This window comes from Leptodactylus fuscus, chromosome 4 (assembly GCF_031893055.1).
Source record: "Leptodactylus fuscus isolate aLepFus1 chromosome 4, aLepFus1.hap2, whole genome shotgun sequence".
Lineage (NCBI taxonomy): Eukaryota > Metazoa > Chordata > Amphibia > Anura > Leptodactylidae > Leptodactylus > Leptodactylus fuscus.
Genome location: NC_134268.1, coordinates 165,284,070 through 165,306,364, shown reverse-complemented (window position 1 = coordinate 165,306,364; position 22,295 = coordinate 165,284,070). Strand labels below are relative to the sequence as shown.

The following is a 22,295-nucleotide window of genomic DNA, read 5'->3' as shown; positions in this document are numbered from 1 at the left end:
TACTACTTTAAAAAACTTTCGTGTTTTTTTTTTTGTTTTCCTACAAAGATTAGAAAAGGGGTGTCTTAAACTTCCATTACTTTTGCTTGTACAATAGTTTAGAACTGTGCCTGTGATGTCTTCTTGGAACTTAAAGGGGTTTTACCATGAAACAAGTTATTCCCAATCCATAGGATAGGGACTAACTTGCAGATCAAAGGGAGTCCAACCTCTAAAGTATGTTCACACGGAGTTTTTTGCAGGCAGATTTTGACGTGGAATCCGCCTGCAAAAATGCCTCCCATTGACTTTGAAGGGAGCCGCTCCCTTTTTTTTGTTTTTCCACTAGCTAGTAGCGGAAAAAGAATCAACATGACCTATCTTGCCGTAGATTCCGCGGCTAAATCAGCTGCGGTGTCCGTGGCTCGAGACAAGCTCCTTTTAGACCCAGTTATTTGGCTTTATCAGGAGCAGGATGGAATGTTTACACGCGGAATTTGGTTTCCACCATGTTACCATTCCCAATGACCCCCTCAGGAGAATGAGGGACTTTTGTGTTCCATTCTGAATGGAGCAGTGGGTAAAAAGAGCGCACAACTCCATTCATTTTAATGGGAATCCTGGAGATTGGCGAACTGCAATGTTCAGCTATCTTTGGTGTTTCCAATTAACTGATTGGAGTATTGTGCATGGTGCCCAGCCACCGCTCCATTAAGAATGGGAGACAAAAGTAGCCCATTATCCTAATCATTGGGAGACTGAGAGGTTGGACCCTTACTGACAGCAAATGGAATATTCTTGTTAAAGGGGTTTTAACAAGAGAGGATAGAATAGGGGATAAACTTGCTTTAAACAGAATACTACCATGGCAGATCCAGGACTACAGATTTGAACTGTTTTCATAATTTTTTTGCCATAAAACTATATAGATTTGAGCATGGAACGCCTGAGGATGTGTCTAGTCATAAATTAGTCACATTTTCCGCTGGCACATGGGTTATCAAATCTGGCATGGGAAAGGCCAGTCTTGATAAATCAAGAATCTCCTTTAGTGACTTATTCATATAGGATTTTAAATGAGCAATCTTTCACTGATCCTATAGACTTGTCACAATTATTCTCTGGTGCACAAGGCAGAGAGCAATCTTCTCTTACCATATTAACATTCTTGCCTAATTTGTATGCAAATTTATATCTCTTCATAACACAAGCGAGATCACATTCACTCATAAATCTGATTTGTTAAGTGCTATAATTGGTGCCAATGAAATGAATGTCAAATACAAAAGGATGTCTCAGAATTATGGCAACAGTCTATCAAGGAGTACCATTTAATTTGGACCACTACGCAACATTTTCTAACATAGTTATATTCTGTGAACAAGCTTCATATCCCCAGTGAGAAATCCAATAAAAATCCTCCACAATGACAAAAGATAAAACAATAAAACCTAAGAAAAAGAAAGCAAATCAAAGTACATCAATAAAAATAAAATAGAGATATTTGCTTTAAACGCAAAAAATGGGTATTTGTTCTAATATATGTAAAAATGATGGCTTCATATAATATACATAAAAGCATATGTTTCTGTAGGTGACCATACTAGTATATAAATCACAAAGGCTTTACAGAAACCAAATACAGTAAATACCAGATTAATCACACAGTAATCTACATGGGAATAATCAGGAATTCCAGCAGTAATTTAGATGGGTGATGTTCCCTTGTCTGCCCAGGTTCACGTAGAGATCACACAGAGGATTTCTGAAAATAGAATAGCCACTGTGCACATTGCCATGACAAATTTATTAGGGTGTTCATCTACTTGAGCTTCTCCAATACAGGTAAAACCACATACTTCAAGTTTTTTACTCTAGCACAAGTTGTTTTACTCTAGCTCTGCATGCATAAATCCTTAGGCAGGACTGTGGCTACAGGGTTGCAGAGGAAGTAGTTGCATCTCTGCTCTTGCACCCAAGAGGCCTAAAGGTGCTTGTGCCACATAAGATGATGAACGTATTAAAACCAGCGCCTGGTATGTTGGGAGCCTAGCTATGGATTTTGTATTGGGACCCATGATCTACAAATCACATTTATGTCCTTATAGATAGAAGCCTTTATAAATAAATACACTAAGCATATCATATGTTAATCTATCTGAAAGATTTGGAAGAAATATCACCTTTGAAATGTCCTCAGCACTCTTAAATAAAAGTCCTAACATATCCGGCTACTTGTGGTTCATTTCTTAATTGTTATTTCTGTAGAGCTTCTTATGTGACTGTTTGGAAGGCCATACACATTTAGTATAAAAGATATAAGAGAAGGCAACTATACAAATAAATTAAATAAACATACATACATCTGCACCATAAGTCAAGGAAGGTTTACATTTAAAGGGATCCTATCTTTCAAACACATTTTTTTTCTGAGTAACACATCGGAATAGTCTTAAGAAAGGCTATTCTTCTCCTACCTTTCGTTATCTTCTCTGTGGCCATTCTCTTGTGGCCTGTGGGCATGCGCAGTCTGCTCTGCCCGAGGCCTAGAAGTCTGAAACTTGCACCGGAAGAAGAGGATGAAGAGGCCGTTGCTGACGAAGATGGAGGCGGCGCTGGAGAGAGTTCTCTCACAGAATTAGGGATGCTCTCAGTGCTGTTTGAGCGCTGGGCCCGCTCCCAGTGCTGCGAGAGAACTCATTTGCATACCGACAAAAACTGGGATTCCTAAGGAATGGTGGTGCGGAGAATACAATGAAAGGTAGGAGAAGAATAGCCTTTCTTAAGGCTATTCCGACGTGTTAGTCAGAAAAAATGTGTTTGAAAGATAGGATCCCTATAAAGAGGACCTGTTGCTTTTTTTTTTTTTTTGTATACCAATAGGTCAAGTGAATATAACATTTATTATATGTGTGTGTATCTCTCTCTCTCTCTCTCTCTCTCTATATATATATATATATATATATATATATATATATATATATATATATACAGTCCTATGAAAAAGTTTGGGCACCCCTATTAATCTTAATCATTTTTAGTTCTAAATATTTTGGTGTTTATAACAGCCATTTCAGTTTGATATATCTAATAACTGATGGACACAGTAATATTTCAGGATTGAAATGAGGTTTATTGTACTAACAGAAAATGCGCAATATGCATTAAACCAAAATTTGACCGGTGCAAAAGTATGGGCACCTCAACAGAAAAGTGACATTAATATTTAGTAGATCCTCCTTTTGCAAAGATAACAGCCTCTAGTCGCTTCCTGTAGCTTTTAATCAGTTCCTGGATCCTGGATAAAGGTATTTTGGACAAACAATTCAAGTTCAGTTAAGTTAGATGGTCGCCGAGCATGGACAGCCCGCTTCAAATCATCCCACAGATGTTCAATGATATTCAGGTCTGGGGACTGGGATGGCCATTCCAGAACATTGTAATTGTTCCTCTGCATGAATGCCTGAGGATTTGGAGCGGTGTTTTGGATCATTGTCTTGCTGAAATATCCATCCCCGGCGTAACTTCAACTTCGTCACTGATTCTTGAACATTATTCTCAAGAATCTGCTGATACTGAGTGGAATCCATGCGACTCTCAACTTTAACAAGATTCCCGATGCCGGCATTGGCCACACAGCCCCAAAGCATGATGGAACCTCCACCAAATATTACAGTGGGTAGCATGTGTTTTTCTTGGAATGCTGTTTCTTTTTGGACGCCATGCATAACGCCTTTTTTTTATAACCAAACAACTCAATTTTTGTTTCCAAAATGAAGCTGCCTTGTCCAAATGTGCTTTTTCATATCTCAGGCAACTCTATTTGTGGCGTACGTGCAGAAACGGCTTCTTTCTCATCACTCTCCCATACAGCTTCTATTTGTGCAAAGTGCGCTGTATAGTTGACCGATGCACAGTGACACCATCTGCAGCAAGATGATGCTGCAGCTCTTTGGAGGTGGTCTGTGGATTGTCCTTGACTGTTCTCACCATTCTTCTTCTCTGCCTTTCTGATATTTTTCTTGGCCTGCCACTTCTGGGCTTAACAAGAACTGTCCCTGTGGTCTTCCATTTCCTTACTATGTTCCTCACAGTGGAAACTGACAGGTTAAATCTCTGAGACAACTTTTTGTATCCTTCCCCTGAACAACTATGTTGAACAATCTTTGTTTTCAGATCATTTGAGAGTTCTTTTGAGTAGCCCATGATGCCACTCTTCAGAGGAGATTCAAATAGGAGATCAACTTGCAATTGGCCACCTTAAATACCTTTTCTTATGATTGGATACATCTGGCTATGAAGTTCAAAGCTCACTGAGGTTACAAAACCAATTTTGTGCTTCAGTAAGTCAGTAAAAAGTAGTTAGGGGAATTCAAATCAATAAAATGATAAGGGTGCCCATACTTTTGCACCGGTCAAATTTTGGTTTAATGCATATTGCACATTTTCTGTTAGTACAATAAACCTCATTTCAATCCTGAAATATTACTGTGTCCATCAGTTATTAGATATATCAAACTGAAATGGCTGTTGCAAACACCAAAATATTTAGAACAAAAAATGATTAAGATTAATAGGGGTGCCCAAACTTTTTCATAGGACTGTATATATATATATATATATATAAAGTTCTCCTATCTGCTGTTATCAACTCCACTCCTGCCTGCTAAACTGCTCAGTTAACTGAGAGATCTAAGAAAACAAACAGCATGAGGTGGCACTAATGACAGCATGACCTGTCATTGAGAGATCTGTTGTCACTGAAGTCAGGCTGAAGTTTATGTAATAACGAAAGGGGGGGGGATGTCACATACAGGCCGTCCTAGCATGTGACGTGGGCATGGCTGTTAGGGGTTGACTCACTCCACTCACTCAATCTTGCATTTACCCTTCACTCAGGCTGCAAACTGAGCGCAAGTCGCACCCCAACAAAGTCCATGCATCCCAAATACTTGGGCTGCCACTACCACCACTTCCTGCAGTGGAAAAAAAATGTGGCATCTTAAAGTCACAGCACAGTGGATGGGATTCTAGAGAATACCATTCCCTCTTTGCGGAAAAATATGCACAGCGGAGGCGCTGCGATTTCCAAAACAGTTATGGATTTGGAAATCGCAGCATGTCAACTATACCTACAGAAACACTGGCAGTTTTCCACAAGAAAATGGTGCTCGGGCATACGTACTGCGCATGCGAGAGATTTCAATTCACTGCCGCCGAGAATACACACGCTGGAGACGGTTACTCGAAGGGAGGAAGACTTAGAGCTCAAGCAACAGAGGTGGGCGTGAGGCAGGTATGATGTTGGGTGGGGGGGGGATGCATGGAAGGATTCATTAGCATATCCGTTTTACCGTATATGCTTCGATTAGTAGCACTTGAATAGCCTTTTTAAAGGTTATTCAGGCATATGTTTATCTCAAATACCGAAAATCTAATGATAGAGCCCCTTTAATAACCTTACTTGGGCTAATGAAATTTGGAATCCTGGTGACTTCTTACTGAACACTTTGCTTGCAGTATAACACCCACAGTACCACTACTGTGTGGTATAATGACCTTTCCTCCGAATAAATGCTTCCTCTATTGGATCCTGTCTATCTAGCAAAGGGTATATTTATGCTGATAACTAAGCACTTCATGACACTACTCCATGGCCATTATACAGAGAAAGCAGGCACAAAAAAGTATTCTTAACTTCTAGCATAATAACAAATGAGTCATGCAAGCCACTATGCCCACAAGAATTATCCAAACCAGTCTCTCCCAATTATCATGATCGAGACAAATGATAGATTTAGGAAGATAATACATTCACGCTGAGTTCTACTCTATCATTCACATTATAAACATGTCAATGCTGAAAATCCTTCCATACAAATCAGTGTGTTCAATGATCAATAGCGACCCCAATGTGAAGAATGAGAAAGTTAGCTAAAGGCACCTTTCCAAGATCTTTTTCATTTTGCCAGATTATTAGTAATTACAATGTTTCCTGAACAATTCTAAAAAATATATAAATATGTAATCGAGATTGCAAAGGATGAAAAAGAATTTTCCTTTGTGTGAATCTCAATGGTACGTTATTAGCGGCCACTTCTGACTTTGCTTCAGTGTTTAACTACCCAAATCTAATTTCTTGTGCATTTTAAAGGGCCAATTACTTCTCTCTCATCAATGTGTCACTTTATCTCAGCGGGTCACATCTCTGGTGAATGAAAACAGAACCCGATTCTTTCACGCTATGGCAATACAGAACTACATATTGTCAATCTCATCAAGGTAATAGTATGGTCTTACTAAGAGTCATTTTAAAGGGTCCAACATTGCACAATAACACTTGACATTTTAACTTTTATGTACAGTATATTGTAAGCCGATGACTGGTCAGATAATGGAGGGGGTGTACTTCTCACCCAGACTACTAGGGTGGGTGAGATGAGAAAACTCCAGAAAGAACGTTTCTCAGCAGATAACTATTGTCTGCTGAGGGTTATTTCAGAGTTCCAGTTACTAGGCTGGATTTTTAGTCTGTGAAACCCTCTCAGTGCCCCAGCAACAGGAGGCAAAAGAGTTTCTGCAGAAAAATAAACACAAGTTCTCTGGCCTGCCAGGGCGTACCCACCTGATAGAGTATTATGTAGAGACAGAACCTGGGAGGAAAGTAAACCTCAAACCCTACAGAATACCGGAGGCACGTAGGGAGGTAGTGTCAGCTGAGGTTAAACACATGCTGGAGTTGGGAGTGATTGAGGAGTCCAAAAGTGAGTGGTCTAACCCAATTGTATTGATACCAAAGCCCAATGGTACTTGGAGGTTTTGCAATGATTTTAGAAAATTGAATGAGATTTCAGAGTTTGACGCTTATCCCATGCCCACGGTTGATGAGCTGATTGAGAAGTTGGGTAATGCCAGGAACATAACCACACTGGACCTTACAAAAGGTTACTGGCAAATACCTTTGTCTAAGGAAGCCAAGGAGAAAACTGCCTTTGTTGTTCCAGAAGGTCTATTCCAGTACAGGGTTATGCCATTTGGTTTGCATGGAGCTCCTGCTACCTTTCAGAGGTTGATGGACCAGATCATGCGGCCACATCGTGACTACGCAGCGGCTTACCTGGACAATGTGGTCATTCATAGCCCAGACTGGGGAAGTCATCAATGTAAGTTGCAGGCAGTTAGACTCCATAAGTGAGGCAGGCCTTACTATCAACCCTGAGAAATGTGCTTTAGAGCTGGAGGAAGCCAAGTACCTGGGCTATGTCATTGGCAAAGGAGTAATAAAGCCCCAAATCAATAAGATGGAGGCAATACAGAACTGGCCAAGACCACTGACCAAGAAGCAAATCAAAGCGCTTATTGGCATTGCTGGCTACTATCGGAGGTTTGTGCCAAAATTTGCCTCTATTGCAGCTCCTCTAACTGACCTGACGAAAGGTGGGAAGTCAGTGATGATCCACTGGACACCAGAGGCAGAGGAAGCGTTCAAGAGGTTAAAGCAAGCTCTATGCCAGCAGCTAGTGCTGATAGCCCCTGACTTTAAACAAAGAGTTCTTGGTGCAGACAGATGCCTCAAATGCAGGTTTAGGAACGGTGCTGTCCCAGGTGGTAAATGGTGAGGAGCATCCAATGATGTACCTGAGCAGGAAGCTGTCTCACGCTGAGAAAGGGAAAGGGAATGCTTGGCCATTAAGTGGGCACTGGATGCTCTGAGGTATTACCTCCTGGGTAGAAAATTCAAATTGATCACTGACCATGCTCCCCTTACATGGATGAAAACTAATAAGGACAGAAATGCTAGGGTTACCAGATGGTTCCATTTGATGCAGAACACAGGCCAGGGAAATTATTGGGAAATGCTGATGCCCTGTCAAGGGTGCATTGTATGATGGCCACAAATGCCAAGCCCTCCGGTCTGGAGAAGAGGGGGGGGGGTATGTAAGCCAATGGCTGGTCAGATAATGGAGGGGGTGTACATCTCACCCAGACTACTAGGGTGGGTGAGATGACAAAACTCCAGAAAGAACGTTTCTAAGCAGATAACCATTGTCTGCTGAGGGTTATTTCAGAGTTCCAGTTACTGGGCTGGATATTTAGGAATGGCAGGTAGGTTGGTAGTGGGACCTGTCATTCCACCCCCCTCCAGTCCACACTTTGGGCATGCTCCGGCAGCGACTCAGCTGCAGAGAGTCTGCTCATCAAGGGCGGCTTAAGAAGCCAGCTCCAGCAGCAGACTGGGGGCAGAGTTTGGCTAGAGATGCAACAGAGAGGTCCTATTTTTGGAGCTGTGTCCTGAATGATTCTACTTGCTTTTGGATTTCTGTTATTCTAGGTGAGGTAACCTATTCTATGTTTAGTTAGAGCCTAGCCGGGCAGGTATTTATTTTTGTATTGTTTCCTTTTGTTGCTGCACTACCTTTAACTCTACCTTTGTTTTGGACTAAAGAAATTGGACTTTTTGTGTCTATGCCACCCCACCTAGCAACCCCAGACCCTGACAATATATATGTGGTTTTTTTTAAAATCTTGTCTGGTCCAAAAATACCCCCCAAATCAATAATAGTACCATGCAGGGGCCTTTGATAGGAGTAGAAACATGTATTTATGGCTAAAAAAATAAACGATAATGGAACAAACAACAACAAAGAGATAAATTTCTACAACTAAAGCCGGTTGAACAGCCGTGAATGATGTCATCCATGTGCCAGCCATGCTTCCACGGCCCTTTTCACTCAATGCTGCGGAGGCAGGGCCACAAAATCGGACAGTAATTGGACCTGTTCCATATTTTGCAGTCCGGACAGGTGGGTCGGTCCGCACACATGACGTGTAATTCATGATCATGTGTATAGACACATAGGAATGAATGGGTCAGTGTGCTATCCAGGAAAAACCACAGTCATATGGTCATGTGCAACAAGGCTAAAATTGAGTTCCATGCACCAAAATGGAGTTGTCTTGGCAGCATGCAAATGAAAAGCTGCAAGTTCTATTCAAGTCCATCACTTAAATTTTTGTAACAAAATCTGGACTGTGAGAATCTTTCTAAAAAAGTGTATGATTTTGTTCCAAAAAATTGAATGGGGATGACATGGAAAAGAGTAGCGCTAAAACAAAAAAATGAAAAAAAACAAAACAAAAACAAAAAACAATATATCAACTGTTTGTAATCTAGTACAACACCTCTGAAGAATATATTGGAAAATTGAATACATTGTAATTCCTCAGCATAACGTTATTGTCAGAGACTGTTACTTTAGCCATGGGAGTGTTTCAATTATAACCAGAAAGGCTGCAGAGAATTGCAAATTCTCAGTGGTTTCTTGAAGTCATGTCTGAGTAACACCTGAAGGCAGAATTTTATTTCTGAATTTTAAGACTAAAAATCAATAGTATGTAATAACTACAAAATTTCTAGAGTCACTGACAAAAAAAGATGTTGTTCACAACATGATACTTTGACCTAACTGACGGCAAATGCCTGAGAGTTTCTGTCCCCCCTGTGTTTTCTGAGCCATGTACTATCGCTTTAACCATAATCCAAGTTCAGATATCAGTAGGAGAATGGCTCTGCTTCTGAGACATATCTGTTTGCAGATTATTTTGGGAGAATGTGTTGTGATAAATAAAACATTTTACCATTCACATTGAGACCTTATTGAAATCTGGAAGACTTTAGCATTGAACTTCATCCCTAAAAAAATGCAACTTTTCTGTAAAACTTTATACATTTTATTCCAAAATGTAAAAGGAAGACGTAAAAAGTATAGATTAGGAAAGGAAAAGCAATATGTCATGGGTTGCTTTCAACAAGAAAGAGAAATATTTCTGCAACTTAAAATCAGTTCCATGAACCTAAATGGAGTTGTCTTTGTACCAAAGAAAAAAAAAAAGTTATCTGACAGTTCTATTCAGGTTTGCAACAAAATCTGGAGTACGTGAATCCTCCCCAGAAAATTGAATGGGGGTGAGCAGGGCCGCCGATAGGCCAGTACTACTGCTACTGGCGTCAGGGGCCCGGCCAAATTGAAAAATGGGGGGGGGGCCGGTTTTGGACCGCCACCGTGTGCCGACCCCTGGCGCCCGCAGCAGTCATTATACAGTTGAAGCGAGGAGCTGACACATGTCAGCTCCTCGCTTCGCCGCTGCGCGCCTCTCTCACTGACACATATATGGTTGAAGCGAGGAGCTGACCTGTGTCAGCTCCTCTCTTCAACGCTGAACGCCGCCTAGTGGCTGTGTAGACGTGATGTGATGACGTCACATCGCGTCTACAACTGTGCGCCAGTGAGGGAGAGAGGCGCCTGGAGAGCAGCGTGGGAACGTGGAAGAAGGTAAGAGTAATGTGTACTGAGGTGGAACGTGAAACTGGGGGCAGATGAAGGAGAGGACGGCATGACACTGGGGGCAGAGATGGAGAGGACAGCATGACACTGGGGGCAGAGATGGAGAGGACGGCATGACACTGGGGGCAGAGATGGAGAGGACGGCATGACACTAGCGGCAGAGATGGAGAGGACGGCATGACACTGGGGGCAGAGATGGAGTGGACATGAATCTGGGGGCAGAGATGGAGAGGATGGCATGACACTGGGGGCAGAGATGGAGAGGATGGCATGACACTGGGGGCAGAGATGGGGGACATGAATCTGGGGGCAGAGATGGAGAGGATGGCATGACACTGGGGGCAGAGATGGAGAGGATGGCATGACACTGGGGGCAGAGATGGGGGACATGAATCTGGGGGCAGAGATGGAGAGGATGGTATGACACTGGGGGCAGAGATGGAGAGGATGGCATGACACTGGGGGCAGAGATGGAGAGGACGACATGACACTGGGGCAGAGATGGAGAGGACGACATGACACTGGGGGCAGAGATGGAGAGGACGGCATGACACTGGGGGCAGAGATGGAGAGGACGGCATGACACTGGGGGCAGAGATGGAGAGGACGGCATGACACTGGGGGCAGAGATGGAGAGGACGGCATGACACTGGGGGCAGAGATGGAGAGGACGGCATGACACTGGGGGCAGATATGGAGAGGATGGCATGACACTGGGGGCAGAGATGAAGAGGATGGCATGACACTGGGGGTAGAGATGGGGGACATGAATCTGGGGGCAGAGATGGAGAGGATGGCATGACACTGGGGGCAGAGATGGAGAGGATGGCATGACACTGGGGGCAGAGATGGAGAGGATGGCATGACACTGGGGGCAGAGATGGGGGACATGAATTTGGGGGCAGAGATGGAGAGGATGGCATGACACTGGGGGCAGAGATGGAGAGGATGGCATGACACTGGGGGCAGAGATGGGGGACATGAATCTGGGGGCAGAGATGTGGAGACATGAATCTGGGGGCAGAGATGGAGAGGACATGAATCTGGGGGCAGAGATGGAGGTGAGATGAATCTGGGGGCAGAGATGGAGGGGACATGAATCAGAGATGGAGTGGACATGAATCTAGGGGAAGAGATGTGGGGACATTAATCTGGGGGCAGAGATGGCGGGACATGAATCTGGGGGCAGAGATGGGGGGACATGAATCTGGGGGCAGAGATGGGGGGGACATGAATCTGGGGGCAGAGATGGGGGACATGAATCTGGGGGCAGAGATGGGGGGACATGAATCTGGGGGCAGAGATGGGGGGGGACATGAATCTGGGGGCAGAGATGGAGGGGGGGACATGAAACTGGGGGCAGATGAAGGGTGTATATGAAGCTGGGGGAGAGATAGAGGGGGACATATAATTTAAGTGTGACTGTAGGAGGATTATACTGTGTGCGGGCACATGAAAAATGAATGAGAATGGGCGGAGTCAACATAAAAGTGGGCGGGGCTAAATTTGCCGCGGCAGGCAGAGCGCGCCGCACATTTTGTCCCTCTTTCGGTTCTTCAAAAGTTGGGAGGTATGGGTACAGGGGGCAATGGAAAGATGTTAGAATTGATTGGGGCATCAGGTGTGCGGCACTGCGGAGAGGGAACTGGGGCAATAATATATAATATATAAGTTTTTAGCTGGAGAACTACAAAGCACACAATACCTCCAAAGGTACGTGTGCTTTGTATTAATAATGATGTAGAGATGACGGGGGCAGAGATGTGGGACTTTCACTTTAAAGGAATGTTCACATTGTATTTTTGGCCTCCCTTGCTGGAATACGTTGGTAACCAGTCACAATCAGCTACCCACTTATCCCTGCACGGAGAACTTCAGGCCCCCCTTTTTTTTAATGGCCAGTTCTTCGTGCAGGGATAAGTTGACAGCTGATTCTGACTAGTTACCAACGTATCCCGGCAAGGGAGGCCAAAAACGCAATGTGAATAAGCCCTGAGGATTTATTAGGAGGGCTCTTATAGATGGTGCTGGCTCTCTATAGGCGCTTTCACACGTAGCAGATTTTACCTGCAAATAGAATCTGATTAAGCCTTGTAATGCTGCTAAATAAAGGGAAATGTAATACATAATGGGTATGTCGCAAAATAAAGTAGTTTTAAAATGGCGGCGGCGGGGGGGGGGCAGACACTTAGGCTGTATGGGGCCTCAAAATTCCTGATGGCGGCCCTGGGGGTGAGCTGCACTTGGATAAGAGAGCTGCCAAAGACCAGGCTCCACGCTGTGAGAATGTAACATCTTACAGTACCTGCAAAGTAGATGGGGTTCTATCTATGAAAACAAACTTAGAAAATGAAGGATTCAAAAGTAGCCACTTAAAGGCTCAAGTTGCATAGTATGGTTGATGTCCCCCTGCACAAGGTGGTGCAGGCAGGAAATGGTAGTGGTCTGAGCAGCAAAAACAGTGTTCCTGGAAACAGAAGACCCGCCTCTGGTGCGCCAATTGCCTCAATAGCATAAAAAAGTAGTTTTTTCCGCAATTACAAAAATTACAATTTACATAACAAGAAGTATGGTGGTGGCAGTTCAATTTGTTTGGGAGAGGTGATAGAATCCCTTTAAAGGGAATCTACCATTAAAACAACTTTTTTTGTAATTACCACGTCGGAATAGCCTTAAGAAAGGCTATTCGTCTCCTACCTTTAGATGTGGTCTCCGGCATGCCGTTCCTTAGAAATACCGGTACTTACCGGTATGCTAATGAGGTCTCGGCAGCAATGGGGGCGTCCTTCTTCTTCCTCCTCCCCTTGTCTGTCGTCTTCTTTCTTAGTCATGTCTGATGCCTGCGCAGTCGGCTCTGACAGCAGAGACCCTGTTAGAGCCGACTGCGCATGCTCAGTAAGGTCCGTACAGCCCTCCGACGCGCGAGTGAATTCATCCAGGCATCGGAGGGCTGTATGGACCTTACTGAGCATGCGCAGTCGGCTCTAACAGGGTCTCTGATGTCAGAGCCGACTGCGCAGGCATCAGACATGACGAAGAAAGAAGACGACAGACAAGGGGAGGAGGAAGATGAAGAAGAAGGACGCCCCCATTGCTGCCGAGACCTCATTAGCATACCGGTAAGTACCGGTATTTCTAAGGAACGGCGCGACAGAGACCACATCTAAAGGTAGGAGACGAATAGCCTTTCTTAAGGCTATTCCGACGTGGTAATTAGAAAAAAAAGTTGTTTTAATGGTAGAATCCCTTTAAGGCCTATGAGTGATGAACTGAAAAACTCCAAGTTTTTGAGCATTTTTGTAACTAGTATAAAAATCGGATGTACTTCTTTGAATGTCTATTTCAACAAAAAGAAACTCAACAAGGTGTCAGTAAGAACAGAAAAATGTCATTTATATATATTACAATCATTTCCATTTGCAGGATTTATCTAGTCCACATACAGCCCATAGGCTACATCACACTACTGTTATGTACATGGCGCTGTCCAGTTCTGACAGGAGGACAAGGAGGAGGCAGAAGGTCGTATAGAGATCACTGATCACAACTGAGAGATGCTGCATTACATTAGAAACACATCAGCACGGAGGAGAACAGAGAAACAACACAGAACATTATTACTTCCATACTATTACTACCCATACTATTGTCATTTACTTATTAGGAGCAGTGGCCTCTCTGAACTGTGTAAGATCCTTATCCTGCCATCCAGTGACCCTGCTTGTACTGAGGATGGGCAACATTATTTTGGATCTGGTAGGCTTATATGCACACGGAAATGCCTAATAGGTTCATTTTATTGATATCTTATTCCCTATGTGTTATAGGGAAACACAGCCGTGAGGCCGTTTATTGGCCTGTTGGCTGACATGGCAACCCTTCGGAACTGAGGGGGTGATCTTGCCCCGTAGCCACCCAGATGCCTTGATGACTATTGTTCACAGGGTATTGTTTAGGGGTTAAGTTGTCAGATTTTGAGTATTTTCTGAGTCCAGCAGTTAGTCCTTGGTCCATTCTTGTGTAATACCTGGATGTGACCGTGATTTTCTTTGAAACTGGTCAACCTAGTAAAAATTCTGATTGTAATCTTCATTTTACAATTCGCAGCAAATGGTTCTAATATCAGTATTCTGGGCTAGGCTTGTCTATTTATCTTTACGATTTATTCGGGTTATGATTTATTATAGTTTACCATTTCGTCTGAAAAATATTAGTCTGTGCCTAAAACAGTATCCAAAATGAGCATCAGGAAAATGTAATGCTTTCCTTGTCTCTGTAAAGTTACTGTCAGTGCGACAAAGGCAGCAATTTCACAAGAGCTTTAAAAACAGAATTTTCAAGTCAGGTATTTGAAGTAAAATCTCATACCTGGCAGTAGATGACAACAGCATTGGTATCAGTGCCCAAACTGCTGTTCCCGATAGACTTATGGAAAACATGTAAGAGAATGAACAAGAGGTTTAGAAACAAAATCCCACGCAGAGCTTTAATGACATACAGAAAAAGGTATTTACCAAGAGAATTAAAGAAACCCATAATGCAGAATAACCAAATGGAGAACTGGTCTAGTTAGAGGTGTTATGGCCCCTCGAGCATATTTCATACCGAACTGTGAGGACTCGATACCTGGACTCAGCAAAGATCAGCGGCTTAGATATCTACTACAATGAATGGGAAATGTGTGAAGTCTATGCCCGATCAAGTAATAGGAGCAGAGCAGCAGCCCCATCCACTGTATAGGGACCCCTGAACCCCCACAGAGCAGATACTGATGACCTGATCTGTGCGTATGTCATTAGTGTGAAACATGCATTATGGGTTGCAAATTCCTTTGAAGGAAGTCTACCACTTCTCCAAAGTATATTCACCTGCTAGTACACACATTACAGAGCACGTTTGTGGATTTGAAGAAAAGCTAGTTTAAATTATTATTCAAATGAGGCAGCATGTGCACAGGGGGCGGGCCTTCAGTCCCAGGAGCACTGCTCTTGCTGCTGAAATAGGATGGGTGATGTCATATCGGTATGTGGATCAACTCCAGCAAGTAGCAAGAGCAGAAAGATTAAATCCCCCCTCCCCCAGTGCACCAATTTCCACGTGTACTTACATTGCTTCTAATGGAAAAGTACATGTGTATCCAGGTAAATAGCAGTAAACACATGTGACTGGGAGCGCAGTATGGCAGGACCGCTATGTTACAGTTTGTGCTATATCACTTTCGTATAGGGGTCGCCAGCCTTACAATTATTGCTCGGCACTCCGAGGACCTCATCTTTGATTTTTTTAATATAAATCAGCACACCGTACAAAAAAAGGTTACCTACCCCTAGTCTAAAGTAAAGTCAACTGCTTTACTTAATAGTTTTAGTGATGTTCACCCATCTTCAGGTGCTGTAAGTTTTCCTAACAAATCTTTTCTGAATGTTCCACCTCCATTCCATAAAGAAATAAAACCTTGCCATTTTTACTCTGTTTAAAACTCCATAATTTATATTTTTATTGCTTTATTTTTCCATATATCTGAACAAAGCTTCAGTCCAGATGGAAATATTTACACGGCACTGATGTAAAGCAATAATTTTAATCTTCAGTACGGCAATAACAGCGCCTTGTGGATTAATAAAACTATTGTTCCTCTAATTTATATAGAACAATTTACTATAGCCAAATCAATCTCACTAGTGTCAGTCTGCTGAGGAAACATGTTGGGCTGAGTTTATAAAGTGAGCAAAAATGAATATTATTTTTTCATTATGCTCAATCGAAACAGTGATTAGCTCTGGAGAAAGCCATAATGTGAACAAGCCCAATATACTAGACATTTCTCATTGGTTTTAACTATATCAGTCTTCCGGAAGAAGTGAGCTATACAAATAGCCATCAATTAACCCAATATACCACATACAGAATGACGATGGGAGGACGCATGCTAGTATGAGGGGATAGAAAGCAGAGTAAAATGGTGCTCTTAGGGCAAGTTCACACAGAGGTTTTTGCAGGCGGATTTTGAGGAGGAATCCGCTTTTTTTTCCACTAGCAAGAAAAAGAAGCGAGATGTCCCTTCTTCCTGCGGATTCTGTGGCTGAGACAGCCGTGGCGTCTGTGTCATGAGACTCCCCCCTTATTAGGCCCATTCATTCGGGCCTAATTCTGGAGCAGAATGCCGCGACGGGATGCCGGTACACTGCATCGCCACCCGTCCCAGCTAGCCATTGGAAAGTTCACATGTGGAATTTGGTTTCCACCATGTGCACATAGCCTTACAGTGGCATTGTGGCCACATAGCAGAACCATGTTTTGAACCCACACAGCAATATCATAAGTATTATCTACATAGCGCATTAAGTATTATATAGGGCCTTTTTCAACTCTGTGGTAGCATCACCATCTTCTTCAGAGTGGCCTGCTCAGGGAGCCAGGGATAGAACTAGATAGGAAGAGTGATATTGTACAGTTCGACAATAAATAAAGCGGCATAGGAATAATAAACATAATATACAAAGGGGTATACAGCAGGGCAAGCCATAGTCTCATCTGAAACTTTAGCACACCCCATACAGTTGAGCCCCATTTGCACATTTCTAAAGACGGTTTTCAAGGAAATGTGGCAACCATTGGACTAAATTAATGTGTGATGGTACTCTGTTCCCTACAATGTTCGGTGAGGGGTTTGGTATTGAGTTTACTGGTCACAGACTCCCTGTAAATGACCATTAAAAGCTTCAAAATAATTCAGTTTAATATAAAATGAAACGGTGGAGGTGGTGTACGTGTGAACACTGTATAAAATGAAGGGCCATATCTGACACATTTTTATAATACATGAACATTTAATTGGAAAATAGATGAAAACATCTCATCCAGCATCACATTAATCTCTGTCACCTCCTGTGCATTGAAGAATCAAGTAGCCCTGTACTCGGTATTTAATCAATCACTTGTCAGCTGGGCATTCATTTACAGGGAGTTCTTGTCTAGTATCAACCCAGTGTCAGCTACTCTGCGTGAGCAGTCTGAAAAAATATCCAGACAATGCAATAAAAGGGTAAATCTTAGAACATCAGACATATTTCTTATAGTCTAGAAGGTCCACTGAGGCAAACAAAACTCCAAGAGAGGAGATTATAAGATGATGACATTAAAGTCACTGCCAGGGGCAAAATCAGCTTAGTACGTGTAGAAATGTAATTATAGTCCAAGCTAATGAGTCCAAAAAAGAAAACACTTAACTTACAACTTCTATGCGCCTGCTAAGAGTCTTTGTGGAGGTGACGACATGCGCACCACTTGTCCCCTGCCGAAGATATACTGTTGCACTTTTATTGTAAGGTTAACACCCTACATTGTGGAAAAATTGCTTTTTTAGTTGCAAAGCAATGGGTAACGTCAATCGGAATGGGAAATATATAAGAACCACTTCTATGTCTCCCTTCTGCTAAATTCAGTCCAGGCTTTGGCGCAAAAGAAAAAAAAAAGCAGCTTTTCTGCAACACGGGCCTTAGCCTAAAACTGCTAAGAATGTTGATGATTTATGATACTACTATATTGTTTCTGCCATGGTGCCCTGCATCTGACTTAACCCTTTCACGATATCTCTCATAATAGTACGGTCACAGGTCCCTGTGTGTCACTTTACTGTAGCTTCCTCTCCTCCATACAGCAGACATCTTCCATAAGACACAATGAATCCTGGCCACTCATCTGAAAGGTAGATGCTAAATCTGGTGTCGGCGGAGCTACTAGGATTTAGACTCAACCTTATCTGCAGATGTTACATACCAGATGTTCTGTGCCCCGTGGACCCTGACTCATGTATAAACCGAGGAGAGCTTTTTCAGCATGAAAAATGTACTGAAAAAGTTTGCTTATACTCGAGTATATACAGTATTTAAAAAAAAGTCCTAAAGCTAAAGCCCCACATAGCGAGCCGAAGCCATGTAACATAGCGGAAACACACTTTCAGCTTCTATTATACCTATACGGAAAAGGCCAGTGTTCTTGAAATCACAGCTTTTCCACTGCAGATTTTTTTCTGCAATGTGTGGTTGGGATTAGCAAGAATCCTATCCACTTTGCAGGTACGGTAAAACATGGCGTCTTTTTGGCACAGTACTTCTGCTGTGTCCAAAATGATGCATTTTCCCAACGTGGAGCCCCAGTCTAATAGTGTACATGGCCATCAGTCTGCCAGACCTGGAAAGGTTTTTTCTTACCAACTCTCCATGCCTTGTTTGAGCACATTGGAACGGTTTGCCTGGTTATGACCATCACTTTAAGTAGGGGAATTGGTGTAGTGTTTACCTTGATCACACCCTATTTTGTAGGTTAGAATTGAAGGAGTTACTCATATTGCATTAAAAAAAAAAGCTATGTTTGACAATTATTTCTGTTTTATTTGCGAAATATTAGGCATTTTCCAAGTCACATACAATTAATAATTCATGTATGGTCAGATACAATTACTGTAAGTAATCCCTCTTAAACTTCTGAATAATATTTGATAATATGAGGAAAATCAACATTAGTTTTTGATTCTCAAAGCTTAGTGTTTTAGGTAGGATGAGCGAGTAGTATTCGATCGAGTAGGTATTTGATAGAATACTACGGTATTCGAAATACTCGTACTCGGTCAAATACCACGCGGCAAACGCATTTTACGTTTACCGCATGGTATTTGACAGAGCACGAGTATTTCAAATAATGTAGTACTCGATCCAATACCGTAGTATTTGATCAAATACCTACTCGATCGAATACTACTCGCTCATTTCTAGTTTTAGATGAACTGTTAATTTTATATGTTATACATTACCAGTAAGGCTTAGTTCACGTCTGCGTTCAGTATTCCATTCAGATAGTCCACATGGGAACCCCCAAATGGAATACCAAACACATTGACAAGAAGTGAGCTTATGAACGCACACGGACCCCATAGACTATAATGGGGTCCTTGAGTTTACAGCGCGCTATCCGCATGAGTCATGTGGAGAGAAAAGTACTTCATGAACTACTTTCCTCTCCACATGACTCATGTGGGCAGTGTGTGGAAAACACACAGACCCCATTATAGTCTATGGGGTCTGTGTCCTTTCATTGCTCACTGCTTGTCAATGTGTCTGATATTCCGTTTAGGGGGTCCCCAAGCTGACTTCCCAAAAGGAATACAGAACGCAGATGTGAACCAGGCCTAAAACGAAATTTGATAAAAGTTTGGGTTTTTTAATAGATGAGAATATAAAGCTGTGTATATTGTATATGAGATAGTTGGCAGTGAAATACTCTTTCAGCCAATAGCTATCTCACCTTGAAACTAGGTAGTCTGCCAAGCTCTAGCATTTTTACTCAATGTCTATGAAACCAGGGTTGAAAATAAAGACAAGACATAATAATAGATGGTTATGGTCTTCTGCTGCTTAAATAAATGTACATCACTTCACTTTAGAGCCAACATTTTAGTGTTGGTTAATTTTAACAATATACAGTGAAATGTCTCTAGATCATCTCTGAGTGCTGTCACCTAGGTACAGCTCTGAACATGATATAGTGGCTGCATCTAGTATATCAGCCTACTGCAGTACAGTCCCAGGCAAGTGTATGGGACTGAGCTACAATACTAGCCAGGCAGTATAAAATATACAGAGCCGTGCCTGGTAAAAGGCACTTTATAAAGTAATGTTCTAACTCTAGTGTTGAATGCTATGTAAAGCAGCCCATATGTATAAAAAACTGGCAACCTAAATGGTGTTTAGGCAATTTGTCTATCCATTGCTGGAAAAATTTCCATCAATAACTGTTCAGACTAGTCAATGACAAACTTCTGTCTGCAGAAACATAATTGGTCAGGTTGCAAAATGTTGCCTGAATCTACCTGTGTATGGCAAGATTAGCCAAATTCAGCAGATAATTTACCAGGGCAAGTGCAATGCATTATTTATTTATTTTTTTAACAAGTGTTTGATCATCTTAAAAGGGTTGTCCAGGATAAATTAAGAATTAACCCCTAAAGTAAACCTCCCCCTGCCTAATTTCTAATTTACTTCAATTAAAAACATTTATAATTACCCATGTGACCACCTGAGGGACACTTTCTGATAGTCTGGTGACGTTCAGTTTTACCACTTCTGAAATGAAATGTCACTATTACTCTTCCCCCACCCCCATGAATACTTACCAAGCCTTCCTGTCCGCGAACGGCTCCTCTCCTCTTCCAATCTGTTAGTAATGGGCAGAATAGTTTAGCTAGAGAGATGGGTGGGAAGGGCGGGAGGGACTAATAATGGACGGGATTGTTAAACTAGGGAGACATAAAGAGGGGAAGGGTGAGTAGTGGGCAGAATAGCTTAGCTAGTGGGACAGAGAAGGAGCGGCGAGTAGTGGGCAGGATAGTCTAGTGAGACAGGGAGGGGGAGTGTAATGGAGTGAGAGAGGAGGGGGCTGAGAAAGAGGGAACTAGTGTAGAAGCTACACAGAAAGCTGCACAACTGAAAGCTAACACCAAGTAAACAAATGCAGAGGATGCCAGTAGCAACCAGACACGCCCAGAAATCACTCCAAACACTGCTAAAGGTATATGTAGTGCCGCACCTCCCATGAGGCGACCTGAAGCGACCGCTTCAGGCGGCGCTATGCCAGGGCCATGGGGAGGGCGGCATTTTTGCTGACCTAAGCCAGTCCAGGACAAGCTGTCCTGGACTGGCTTAGGGTCACCGTCACTGAGCGGTGGATTGGGGCCGCCCCTCACGCTCAGGCAGAGAGCAGGTCCTCTCCCTGTCTGCTCTCTGCCTGCTAAAGACGATTGCTCCGCTCGGCCCCGCCCCCTCCACTCGACCCGCCCCCTCCGCTACGTCTCAGGCGGCAGGAAGCCATGGTTCACCACATATGGGTGTACTTATTACCCATTACTAGCACTAACAGCCTTATTCTGCCTGGAAAAACCCTTTAACCTAAAATGGTCACAAAAATTTATCAAAAAAATTTGTAGGCATTTATCAGAATTGTTAATTGTATCAATTTCTAAACACACAATAACAAGAACATGTATTCAAATTTATCCCTGGAAGAATAAACTTAGGTTGCCAGGCATACAGGACGGCTCTACAGTAGAACTAGTAGTTTTCGGATTATTAAATAAAGTCTATTTACCTTGGGCTCTGTATGGTGCTTGGCACATGCTTGAAGCTGAGTCAACCAGAACTGTCGCTCCTTCGAATCAGCGGCTAAAACATGAATGTGAGAAATATACCATAACTAATGTATCATAGAATCAGATGCTGAAACTTCATTCTAAGCTGCCAACACATACAATTTGATTGACTGTATTTTTCCCTCCTTCAAAAAGTGCCTTTAATGAACATTCAATTATAAAAACTGATATAAACCACAGCGAATGTACCATACCAAGTGATCTTAATAATACATATATTATAAGGGACAGAAAGACAAACGAAAAAGAAAAGACGGGAGATCAAAGATGGTAACTGGTATTGTGACTAATGGGAGAACATAAAAGAGGACTGCCCATACAAGAGCCACCATATTTCCACGACATTAGGAAAGGAATCCTCTAGTCTGTGTCATGGAGGATGCAATGTGGTCAAGGGGATTGTCTTTTCTTGTCTACAAATATCTTGGATTGGAAATAATTCATTTTGACTCATTAGCCATCATGGTATGTGGATTTTACTTTAATTACCCTTATTCAGCAATGTATTGAAAATATTGTCTCATCTCTTCATCTGACTCTAACATATTGTAGGAATATACAGGTTGTGGTATCAGAATAGGATTTTTTGAGGGAACAATAGGGTGCGGCTTAGGGCAGGGTTTACAGTAGCTCTCTAATATAAGATCCTGGCTCAAGAGATCTCCAGAAAGTTTAGTGGTTTACATCAGCTGATCAGAGGAAGTGGAGGATTACATGACAACCATTCCAAGGAAAGACAGCAGAACGTAGCGGACCTGAAAGGGTAG

At 42.5% G+C, this 22,295-nt stretch overlaps 1 protein-coding gene across 2 annotated transcripts in view; it reads right to left on the bottom strand.

Moving 5' to 3' along the window:
• OSBPL10 (oxysterol binding protein like 10) overlaps nucleotides 1-22,295 on the bottom strand; it is a 270,349-nt gene that overhangs the window by 160,462 nt on the left and 87,592 nt on the right. For both annotated transcript variants that reach the window (XM_075271327.1, XM_075271328.1), the window contains exon 3: nucleotides 21,468-21,541. In XM_075271327.1, the coding sequence (XP_075127428.1) occupies nucleotides 21,468-21,541 (74 nt within the window). The remainder of the gene's footprint in view (nucleotides 1-21,467; nucleotides 21,542-22,295) is intronic.